This window comes from Cydia pomonella, chromosome 2 (assembly GCF_033807575.1).
Source record: "Cydia pomonella isolate Wapato2018A chromosome 2, ilCydPomo1, whole genome shotgun sequence".
Classification (NCBI taxonomy): domain Eukaryota; kingdom Metazoa; phylum Arthropoda; class Insecta; order Lepidoptera; family Tortricidae; genus Cydia; species Cydia pomonella.
Window position 1 is genome coordinate 18,151,394 of NC_084704.1, and position 12,803 is coordinate 18,164,196.

At 39.4% G+C, this 12,803-nt stretch overlaps 1 protein-coding gene across 3 annotated transcripts in view; it reads right to left on the reverse strand.

Annotated features, from left to right (window-relative positions):
- Positions 1-12,803, reverse strand: part of LOC133534563 (gamma-aminobutyric acid type B receptor subunit 2) — a 194,258-nt gene continuing 181,455 nt past the window's right edge. For all 3 annotated transcript variants that reach the window (XM_061873727.1, XM_061873725.1, XM_061873726.1), the window contains 11 exons: positions 9,919-10,095; positions 6,203-6,469; positions 6,034-6,094; positions 3,461-3,689; positions 3,120-3,255; positions 2,775-2,863; positions 2,483-2,672; positions 1,972-2,293; positions 1,644-1,756; positions 1,115-1,231; positions 1-1,008 (listed from right to left, as the gene is read on the reverse strand). In XM_061873727.1, coding sequence (XP_061729711.1) covers positions 109-1,008; positions 1,115-1,231; positions 1,644-1,756; positions 1,972-2,293; positions 2,483-2,672; positions 2,775-2,863; positions 3,120-3,255; positions 3,461-3,689; positions 6,034-6,094; positions 6,203-6,469; positions 9,919-10,095 — 2,601 coding nt within the window. In that variant the 3' untranslated portion in view covers positions 1-108. The remainder of the gene's footprint in view (positions 1,009-1,114; positions 1,232-1,643; positions 1,757-1,971; positions 2,294-2,482; positions 2,673-2,774; positions 2,864-3,119; positions 3,256-3,460; positions 3,690-6,033; positions 6,095-6,202; positions 6,470-9,918; positions 10,096-12,803) is intronic.

Consider the following 12,803-nt stretch of genomic DNA (forward strand, 5'->3'; position numbering starts at 1 on the left):
TAACATGATCGATGAATAATATTTTAAAATTATAAATTAACATACCATTCCTGATATACGTAGTAAAAAGATAATGTTTGTTTGGCACAATTTTGGCACAATTTACATCTAATTCCTTGACGAGGGACCCGCTCTGGCGTCCTCCGTTGACTTCCACCTGCTCTCTAGCACAGCTTTACCTTTAGGCTCCTGGTTGGTCACATTCTGATGGCTATACCGTCTTTGCTCGTCAAAGATCCTTCCTGTTATACTAAAGACGCTATCAGCGCTGGTTTTTCTCCCGCTCAAGGCAGTCAAACTAGACGCAGCAGGTGAGATTCTATGGGGAAATCTAGGTGACCCTTTTATTTTTTCACAAGAGTTCTCGTGAGACATTGGTCTTTTGTGGATAGTTGGTAATACAAAGTTGACTTTCGTCTCTGGTTCTGCAATGTATTTCTGAGGAGGTCTTTCATACTTGGAACAGGATGGCTCATCGTCTGTTATACGAATAATTGGACCACTTTTGGCATAAGATTCCCGTCTTAGTTTTAACTCAGGGTAGGAAGGTACATTTAAAGTGTTGCAGGATAAAACCATTGAATGTTTTCTATTACCTGGAACTAATCCAGCGATCATGCCTACATGCATCTTAAGAGCAGCGGCTATGCTCTGTCCCGTAGGGTCGGCGATAGACATGGTTGAGGCTTTTCTGCTGGTCGGTCTACTGCTGCCTCCGAAAAAACTTCTTATTCTGCTTAGAAGACCGTGATGTTCTTCTCGTTTGTTTAAGCAGAGGCTGTATAGGTCTATTGTTGGTTGTGATTTGCGATAGTTTAGCTTAGGTTGTGAGCTGAAGCTGACAGAGTTTCTTCCCCGGCAGTGCTCGGCGGAGGGCCAGCTGGCACGAGGGATGACCGGTGGTAACACAGACAGCAACAACATGGGCAGGCCCCCAGTGATGCTCGGTGTCCTCCTTTCTGGATCTGATCGGCAACGGTCTTCTTCTTCTACGGTGTTCAATTCGGTCTGAAACAATGTAGGTATATCATTGTCCGTAGTGCCAACGGGTACCTAATACAATTTCGAAAACAGTATAATTGGCGTGCATGCCATATTACTGTAATATATTTACCCATTTGTGAAGTGCAATGGAAGCGTTGGAGCTGGTGGCGGACTCGAGTGGCTCTGCCAGCAGCCGCTCCAGGCGGCCAATTTCTTTGTCCAGTGCGGCCACTTCGCGCTTGTATACCTTAAACGCAATTAAGATTTATATTTTAGAACGGCGCTTCACACCATAATCATTATAAAACCAGAGGCTATTAAAAATAATAGATTGACAACTTTCATACAACTTCACGTGCATTTGGCTATGTGCGTATAAAAATTGTCCTTCATAACTTTGAAGCTTAAAGTTGGACTTGCCGGCTTGATCGCTGTCATAGGCAGATCCAATTTTATGTGTTATGTATTTTAGGTTAACACTATTGTTTACAGAAATTAGTTAGGTACCTACTATATTTACCTATCGTTTTCAAAAAATAACCAGTTTCTGCAAGATACTTTTTACTGAATTTCAGTGGAAAATTACGTGTTATATGTTCCCAGTTTTTGTTAAGTGTGTTACGTTAAATATTGTAACTGAAACCTGGCGAATACCGTACCTTGTTCTGAATCTCAATACGAAAGTGCAGCTCTTGCGTTTCGTCGGTGACAAAGCGCCGCGTCTTACACTCCAACCTTAGCCCCAAGCTCTGAATTACGGGGTCGTCTTCAGCTGGAAAGTGGGAAGATTTTTTTGGCATTGAAATATAAGGGTTATTATGTTTTTGCATAACGGTGTTCCGAAGTTTGACATTAATACGTGTATGATAGGTACTACTAATAGAATTATTTTATTTTATGGCTCTTTATCGCGTTCAGGGTTCGTAGATTTGGTTACTTCAAAAATCGGAGCTAGTTCACCACCTGTCTTTGGCAGAGGCAACTTACTTTTACTACTCCTTATTGCTACAATCTTCGGCAAGAACAGCAGACACAAAGTCGACGTCGTTGTTATAAGAATGAGGCTTGTAATCGTTATGTAGGCTAACGTAGCTCTCTCAGAAATGATCGTCCCAATGACGACTACACTCGTACTGGTGATGACGACGGAGTAGACGCTGATGCCGATGTACTTAGAGTCGTTAAGGGCTGATATTTTAACGTTTCTAGTTTCCCAGGCCATGTATACGCCCACTAATAGTAGGAGTCCTTTATATGCGTAAAGCGCGCATAACCAGCCAGTTGTGTTTTGAGATTTGCATACTTCTATCTGAAATTTAAAAACAAGTTTATAAATCAACGAAGATATTATGATTCTTGTTATCTAACATACTAAAAAATGAAAAAACTCTTATTGACTAAAATAATATGAAAAGAGTCTAGGTCCTAGGAGTCAGATTCTTTGTAAAGTAATTTGAGCTGATCATGTGTACTGGTTTTGAGTTTATCGTGGAATTACCTGTGGCTGGTAGACGACGCTGCGGTCGTCAGCGCTGATCTCCTGAGTGAGGTTCTTGAGCTGGCGCTGCATGGGGTCCAGCGCGGCCCACAACGTGACCAGCAGGCCGTCCAGTAGCAGTAGAGCACACACCAGCGAGATCAGTGGAGTGTCTTGCAGGAGTTTTGTCTTGCACACGCCGCTTCGGTTACTACAATGTTGCAACAAAATGTCTAAGAGCTTGTTTACAGGCGGTTTAACCGTTCTGAAGATTATACATGCACTTGTAACGTCTCAGGCAAAAATATCTGACCTGACAAATATCCTGTGCACCCTGTAGGTTTTTGCGAACATGGAGCCGAAAGCGAGAGAAAACCCCGCTGATAAGATGTATACTCTACCCTGAAAAGAATATAATTAATTATTCTCTGTCGCACTTGATCTGTAGGTGCTTTTTACTACAGAGAGCAAAAACACTTAAAAGTTGAAAAAAAAAAAAACAGTTTATAAAGCTAATCTCAGTGTCCAGAGTCAGCTCGATATATCTAGTGAAGCTCACAAGACAGAAAAGGTGCTGTGTACCGTGACACGCCTCAAACGCCTTTACATTAGCTCAGATGATTGTACTATTTGAGCATGTCGAGTAATGTTAACTTACAATGCACATGGCGGAGAAGGACACGTAGGGTGGCAGGTTAGAGTTGTCGACGCCGAGCAGAGCGACCGCAGTATACACCAATACGCAGCCGATTAGCGTCATATTATTTAGACGAGGCGATGAAAGTTTAATCGATCTGAGAAATTTAAAAGTGCATGCTTTATTTATATATTTTGTAGACTATTCCTTCAGCACAACTATTCCTACAACAATACGCTCAGATTTTCAAACTAATTTTCGCGCGCCATTATGCACACCGTGGGGGTGTAGTTCTGGATTGTTTTCCACCTTTCATTGGTCTGTAAGCAACCTACGAGTAGATATGGGTAGGGTTGACCAACCTCCGCTTGCTGTAGTGCAGATTGAACGCCAGGAACGCCGTGGCGAGCGCGACGCCGGCGGCGGCGAGCGCGGCGACGGCAAGGCGCGCCGGCGCCCACACGGAGTCGACGCGCAGCACGAGCACGCGGCGCGCGGCCGGCACGCCGCCGCCCCACGCCGCGCGCGCGCAGCCCACGCACGCCAGCGCTCGGCCTTGCGTGTACAGTGCTACGGTCTTTGGCCGCCCTCCTGTAAGTTTCATTTATTTTCATCACACTTGCTCGAAAAAGATCTTATTTCATGCAGGTGTACTGAAGGACAAAGGCCTATATTGTTCCCTGGGGCAGTTATGGATTGTAAAAAAAAGCTATAACTCCCTTGCCCTAGGAAATTATAGATTTTTTTAATTATGTCACTAATTCATACAAAAAAACTAGTAGCATAAATGAGTTTTACTTTTAAATTACTGACGTTTATAATTTAATATTTTTGTTTATGTTTAAAAATATATAATTTGATTAATTTAATAGCCGTTTTAAAAATTTGCCGATTTAATGCCGAATAGAATATGTCTGTGCGTTCGATTCCTCCTATAGGGCCGTGCGCGTTGGAGAGTCTGCCATCTTGTGGCCTGAATCGGAACCATAAACATGCACATGTACACGTCACGTGTTTTCTTGTGCACAGTAGGTTCTGCCATCTTGTGGGCTACATCGGAACAAAAAACATCACATTATCGCCTCGCGCCAAAAATCTGACGGCTCTTGTGCTGCCTCCTACAGTTCATGCACGCAGGGAGCGTGATCCTGTCAAAAAATACAATATGACGAACGAATGTTTGATATGTCCACGGACTTAAGAATAATTTCGCTTAAAATTTAGTTTTTTCTTCACAAGTGTAAGGGTAAGAATATTGTAAACTCGGGTCTTTAATTCCCTTGTTTCCAAAATTTGCCTTACCCCTCTCGTTGCACAATATACTATATATATCCAATTGTTGCAATAAGAGAGAAAGTTGAGAAAAGTAGTGAGGTCGGTGCTTATATATTTTTTTTGGTCAAGTTTTGACTTTGTTATGATACGACCTTGACACGACTATCTCACAAGCACCAACAAGTGTCAACGAGATGCCTATATAATGACAATTTAAGTATCTCATTGTATTTCGCGTGCACCAATCAGTGTGAGCGACCGTCAAGGTAGTATTATAAAATAACAAGATGAAAACAAGGTGACAATATCTAAGGGCGGGCCTTAGGGGCAATAAGAATGGGGCCAGTACAGGCGGTGTCCGCACACGAATTCGAGTCAATTGTGCAGTCTAAGAGCGTTTTCACATTTTCCGATCCGATATCGGATGTAGGATCCTACAATAGACAAGGACAAAGAATACTAAAAGATACATAAGTCTATCCCTTTCGGTCATTTCAGATTACGCCCACTACTATAAAAATATTGCTATACATGCACGCACACGAACAAAAATTATCGTTCTACATAGCTATAATATCGGAAGCACCTTCGGATACCGGATGTCGAAAGGTGTTCATGACAAAAAAAGCTGCGGGAGAGTGCCATATGGCATGAAGTCAGTCTTTATTGCGTTATACACGTATATCGTTTTTAGTAATAATAATGTAGTAAATGCATAAATAAACACAAAGAAGTACATATATTTTACAATTTACATCGTTCCGACAGGCGATAACGGATCGGACAATGTGAAAACGCTCTAACGCTACAACGTGATTGGTTGATGAGTTCGCATCAATGGCGCGATTGGTTGCAACTAGTTGTGTTAGACTGCACTGCACTAGACTGACTGCACGATTGGCTCGAATTCGTGAGTGACACCACTGAACTAGCACCATTCTTAATGCTCGTTAAGCCCGTCTCCCGTCTTTATATGTCAATTGGTGCAGTTTAAAAAAAAAACGTAGCAATTTTTTTGATCATAATACGGTTGATAGCATGATTTTTTAAACTTTATTCCACGATATAAAAATTGCACAAATGGCGGACTTAATGCCTTAAGGCATTCTCTACCAGTCAACCATTGGGTCAAACAGAAACAATTTATAGGTCTTAAATGCGCCATTAACAATGTGTTGCTATTTTTGCACAAAATTGCTTCTAATAACGCGTAATGTAATTTCTGACCAATTACTTTTTTTTGTTTCGTATGGTATTTCACTCAGTGCTAAGCGAGCTGCGATCAGAGAAGCACATGAAGGGCTCTTAATAAATTATTAAATCATAAGCGGCCACAGGGAATAATATCAGGTTTATTTTCTTAGATAAGTGGTGCAAAATTTATTAATTTAGTTACCGGAGGCGAGACTTGGATTTGTTTGCGTTTGATAAACTTGAGCGGCGTTTACATTTTTAAAATCTCTCTCTCAATGCATCTAACGCGGATTTTTAATGTTTGGATAGACTTTCTAGAGTTATCTCAGGATAGTTTAATGAAATAGCTTAAAATAATTAATCTCGATCATTCTAACGCACATCCGATCAATTGCGTTTTTAAACTGTCTGTCGTCGCAAGCTATAATTTTCATGGTAGATCTTAAATATATTCCACGTTACCAACCTTGTATTTGATAAAATGCAGAGGTGCCAATCCTATCTGCCCCATTGAACGAAACTGGTCCCTGAAAGAAAAATACAGAATCTCTTTATTGTCAAATCGGAGGTGGATTTAGATAGCCAATTAGCCATGCATAAAATTTAAGCGTATTTTATATTTATTTACTACTTACCGAAACTCCAAGAAAACTAAGATTCGCCAATTGATTCAAGAACTCTTCTGCCATATCCTTTCTATTGTAATCGAAGTGGCTCAAGCCCATCTTAGCGCCTCCTTTAAGCAAGGTCCCGTTATAATGCGTCATGTCCAGGTCCCGCCAGAGTTGCTCCGCCTTGGCGAGTGCCAGGGCGATGGCCCAGACGGCGTCGTAGGTCTGAGGCGCGTACGGCGACACCGCGACCCCTACGGCCGCCATCTCGCGGTGGAACATTTCGTTAGTCTGTGATAATAACAAGGGCTTCACAATCAATTAAATACCTATATATTTATAGTTTACAGCACATAAATATCTATATACGTTAAATACAGAGGACAGTATAAAGGCTGACACTAAGTAACTGTTAATTGAACGGTCATCGTCGTATTTACGTGAAACAACCACACTTTTTCCTATTTCTTAACTTTTTGGTAGGGACAAATTTAATTCTCTACTATCAAGGTCTCCCTAGAATACCTAATTGATAAACATAAAACCTTTTTAACCACAATGACAGCATTTTGATGAAGAAAATAAACCGTCAAACTTGAGTGAGATACGAGTTTTCAAACGTAACCAGACTTCTGACATTCAATTTGACACTTATCACAGAGTATCGGTATTAGTATTCTAATTGTGGGGTGCCCATGCATATCATAAATAAATTAATGACTTTATTTCAACACGACAAAATAAATAACGTTAATCTCACTAATACTGATACGAAACAGTTGCTTATAATTCACTAAATGCGCTGTATTCACCTCCTGCCTGCGTGTGTGAATCAACCTGTGTTCAACCACAGCAATGCTCCTTCGATTATTTTTATATTATTTATTTTTGCATTATTATTAGACTACCGAAGCTTCAAAAAATTGAATTGGCAACTAAGTATGAAGATCGGGTCGTCTACTTGCTCTTAATTGAGCACTAATGGCATTTTACCATCGGACACGCTTTAACTATAACCATATCAGTTTTATCGATTTCAGCATTCAAGTGTTAGTTAACATTCCAGTTAAATTAGAGGCCAGAGGAGATTGAACAAATTGAACTGAATTAATTTATGAAAATTGACTTTATAAGAAAAGATGCCTGTAAAAAACACTCTAAATACGTAGCCCTACCCTCTCAAGACAATATTTTTTTATGTGACATTTTTTATTAGTCCATATTTTGTTTACGTTTAATGTCTTTGGGCATCAAATAAAGTATTGTAACGAACCGCCGAAAACGTATATTGTAAACGTGTGTACTTGACGGAATCAACGTTCCGCAAGTAGATCAGGTTCAATACCTCGGCTGCACCATTGACTCCGGCCTCACGTGGTCCCCTCACATTCAGTCGCTGTGTGATAGGTTGGCATCAGCGTGCTTTGCACTCTCTAGACTCGCCAAAACCCTATCATTTGAAAATATAAAAAAGGCCTATTATGGGTATTTTCATTCCTTACTAACTCAAGCTATAGATCTATGGGGCACAGCAGCTGACCGTGATAAAGTATTCAAAATGCAGAAGCGCGCCATAAGAATAATAACACGCAAACCTTATGACCACCCCGCGAAAGACCTGTTCAAGGAGTCAAAAATACTTACGCTGCCGGCAGTTTACATCTTGAATGCATGTAAGTACGCTCGAGCCAACTTACACAACTACGACACGACTCACGCACATAGCAGGAGCACTCGCAGACGTAATCTTATAATAATTCCAAGAAGTAGACTCGCTAAATCTCGTAAGTCCCTCGGCGTCATGGGGGCCAAATTATACAACTCGATACCATTAGAGATATCGGAAGTACAGAGCGACAAATTGTTTGCAAACAAACTAAAAATATTATTAACCAATTTAGCGTGTTATAATATCGAGGAATTCGTCGATAACGGTTGCCGACCCTGAACAAACACTGTAAATGAAACCTAATTAAATATTAGATTATAATAACTGTAAAATATTGTAATGTAATTATCTTAATAATATGCTATAATATTGAAGTGTAATTAGCTAGTTGACGTGTAAAATGTTATTTTATAAATAAAGAAATGAAAAATGAAAATGAAAACTACAGAATGTTCACAATGAACACATTATTATCATTTATGTATGTTTTTATTGTCGTTATAGTTGGTTACATCTCTCATCTTGTCCATTAGTTTTGTGTGAAATCACGTACAAAAGTTCAACAGCATAAATATTAAATAGTCGGATCAGTGGGACAAATGGCAGTTGTCGACACGGCGGGATTGATCAACCGCGGATTAGGCCTGAATAAAACATGAACGGGGCGGAGCGCGGCTTGTTCTGTAGTTGCGTTATTTACCCGCTATCGCTATTGTATTAGACCATAGAGCATGAATGTAGGGCTGTCAACTGGGTCACACGCAAATTTAAACCTTTTATTATTGATTGTTAAACCCTAGTTAAGCCTCTATGAAGACAGCTACGTCAAAATGTCTGGGATTTACGATTCTTTTACGAATGTGAGAGGATTGAAATTCAACGTTTGTAATACAGAATAATTTGGATGCCTTCTTGCATGCTTTGATATGCCACAAGTCGAGTGTAGTGTCATAGTTGTATCGGATCTATACGTACTTGCGTTAGTTTTTTTGATCTAGGCACAGTCAGAATCAAAAGTATCTATTCTCAAATTGCTTAATAAAAAGATAAAATACCCTGTATGTATGTAGTACAGTTAGACTATGACGGATACTTTAGACCGCGAATTGCAGATCCGCTACTATACATGGTGACTGTACAACATGTGAAGGCTGGCCACTTTACTTACAAGCTCAATTTACTCATCATCATCATCCTCGCGTTATCCCAGCTTTTTGCCACGGCTCAATAGAGCCTGGGGTCCGCTTAGCAACTAATCCCAAAAATTGGCGTTGGCACTAGTTTTTACGAAAGCGACTGCCATCTGACCTTCCAACCCAGAGGGTAACTAGACCTTATTGGGATTAGTCTACTTTCACCGAAAAGCGACTGGTAAATATCAAATGATATTTCATACATAAGTTTCGAAAACGCGGGTTTGAACCCGCAACCTCCGGATTGAAAGTCGCATGCTCTTATCGCTAGGCCACCAACCCGTCAATTTACTGACGAAATATATTTTTGGGACTGAAATATATGAGCACGCTCCTCGTACAATCGGTGATGGCCCTATTGTTGAAATAGAAAGTTAGCTACTCCAGAGAACGTGGATGTTTTGTTCAGCCTTTTAGCGCAAGGTGGCTTACATGCATTATGTATAAGAAAGCGATCGAACGTACATGTACACCTGCATTATACGGAGCGTTAAGATTACGTACGGCTGAGAGTCAGTTCCAATGGGTCTTTTATTGGTTGTCTACATGTTCGTATTGTGTTGTATTGTACGGGCTGTTATTCACGGAATAAGCAATACAAATGGATACATCTGAATGAGAAATAGGTTGATTAAAATAAACATGGCGTTATTAAAAACAGCATGCAATGGTTGTAATAAAATATCAAACAAACACTCTTAATTTGAGTAGTGAAATCCAGTTTTTTCAGTTGACATTTTACTAGAAAGATTAGTTCAGGGTATAAACTAACTACTTTAAGAGTGTACAGGGTTACGAGCTGCAGACTGGTTTGACATAAAAAATAGATTTTCGTTATTCTTATTATGAAAATGGATACCGTCTTTTCAGTTACTTACTAGCCCGGAGTAGGAGACGGCGTCCCCCACAATGCCCCTGTGTGCGGTGACGGACACGAGCCCCTCGAGCGCGGTGGCGAGCTGCGCGCGCGCGCACGGCGGCGCGGCGCGCAGGCGCGGCGGCGCGCCCGCCACCACCCATGCGTACTCTGCGCCCCACATTCCTAGCTTGAAAGCCTGTGAAAAGTGACAACGTTATGCCTACCTCAGAATTAGAAAGAGTATGTAATAAGTATGATACCAATTTATACAAAAAAAAAAATCTTGGATTCAGTTATATGTACCTACATATTTATGTAACTACCTAAATTACCTAATGATATTATTGATAAGGTATGGCAAGCCACACAAATAGAAATAGTTCTAAATTTAAATATTATAGGGACATTCTTGCACAAATTGACTAAGCCCCACCGTAAGCTTAAGAACAACGATATATATAATATACAAATACTTAAATAAATGCCTTTACCGGGATTCGAACCCAGGACCATCAGCTTCATAGGCCGGGTCACTACCCACTAGGCCAGACCGTTCGTCTAAGCTATAATTCACAAAAAGTTAAAAAAATCATACCATAAAACGTAACTTTACCGTATACTGCATTCCAGATTATAATTATACGGTGTGCACATTTTTAACACATTAACTGCCAGCGACCAGCAGCAGGTCGGATTTTCTGTTCGTAGGCAGTTTCCGCTTTAAAGCAGAAAACCCACGTCATCGTCTACGAACGTGGCGCGTATTTCGCGCTGGCAGTGAATACGTTAATCCATTCTATGCCCATCTGCACCACGCTACGCCGTAGCAGGCGTAGCACGTAGCAACCTATTCCGCCATTTGCCAAAGTTTTTTTTTTGTAACGAGAGCGCCACTTATGTATTAGTTACTTACATGTATCGTATAAATATACATATATCAGAGCCCCTAGTGTAAATTTATTCGATAGCGTGACGGGACGTACGCGTTTGCGTTAAGTCTCATTTTGCATGGGATTTAGAAACAGCACGCCAAGCGGGACGTTTTGGAAAATCAAAATCCCAAACAAAATGAGACTTAACGCAAACGCGTACGTCACGTTTCGCTATCGAATAAATTTTCACTAGGGGTACAGTAGTACCTTTGTAGTATATTTTAGCTATAGCATAGATAGACTATCTTTTCTCAATGTCTGTGCATGTCTTGTTATGGCCATTATACAGAGTGTACACATACCCATAGTCTTGGTATATTAGTACAATAATTAATCTCAGGTGTGTAAACAGTTTTATGAATTCGTTTTATTTTTAGTATTATTGTTTAGTTTGGTTTTTATTATCTTTAAGTATCTCTTACTATTTATTTTCACTATACTTAAGTGTTTCTATTGACAGTTTCTCTTACTCCACCTAGCCTTGCCTGTTGAAGAAAAGCAGAGCTAACTGAAACAGTTAAAACAACTTTTGCACTTTGATATTATTTTTAGTTTATAAGGAACAATGGAGCTTTTGCAAACGAGAAATCGTTTTTAGAGTTCATTACAGGTCTTTGGAAAGCAACGAACAATAGTCGAGTCATAGTCCCAAACATAATGTCTTACAGCAAACCATTATTAGACCCAGACTTTGTCTGGGAATAAAATGGCTTTTCAATTTAGTCTAGCTTTGTGATGAAATACCTGGTGCCTACAATAGACTAGACTAATACACTGGTTAAGTTAATACAATTAAAAAAACAAATCGCATCAATTTGTTTCCTGCCCTTTTGCACCTACAGGAGAAACTTAGAAAATAATCAGGATTTCGCGAACTTTTAGATCGTGTCATTCAAGACGACGCGTGCCATGACTCCTATTGTCATGTTATTGAAGGTTAGATTTGACAAATCTGCTCGTCATCGTGGATGACACGATCTATACCTACTTATAAGTAATCAATTTTTAGAATTAATTATTTTACATTGGTAATATCCTTCTTGCTAATTGTAATTATCAGTATCGGTAGTTCATACATGGAGTATGCTATAGAATAGATATACGCCAGTTACCACAGCGAACAATATTAATATGTATGTACTTACGAGTATTATACCAATTGTTTTGAAAACAGAAGGTTGGTTGATACGCAACATAGTCAGTTCGAAATCTACCAAAAACAAACTTAGAAGCAGTTGAATAAATAGTTTCGTATCGAGCAGTTTTGTCAGCACTAACTGTAATGAGAAAACAGTTTGAGAAGATGCGATGTATCGCAGCTGTGCCAGATAAATTAAATTGCAGTTGTCGGCTGCAGTTAATTACTTCTACTTTAAGTTACCTACTGTATTTTAGTAAAGTATTTTACAAGTAATCTACTAATATTTAATAAATTAACTAAACGAATTATACTTTTTCGGCTTGTTTAAAATTTAACTTTTTAGACAAGCCTTGAGTATGTTTTCTTTTTAGAAGAAACAAGAACATGTTATAAAAAAACTCCCTTAATCGACTCTATTCTCGATTCTAAATAAACAGCTTAAAGGGTTTTAGTAGATAGTGTTACATGCCATAATTAATCTCCGAAATATTCCTTTACCTTACTTAATAAATTATAATTTTCTTTTAGAAGAAAGGCATGGTAGCCTCCATAACAAATCTTTTATTTAGGCTTTTAGAGATCCGCAGAAAATATAGGAACCAAAATAAACAAACAGGCGCAACCTACACTAACCACATAAACCACATTATCATATTTTCCGTTCACGTTCTAGTGTTCTGTTATTACAGTGTCTGTTTTGCAATTTTTCTATTAACATGATCAATATAAGCTCGAGGCGGCACTTCACTAATTGGTCAAAAGTTTTTTCGAAGTAACAACGCTGGGAAAGCAATATGATCTACATATTATGATAGTTGTTACCAGATAGCT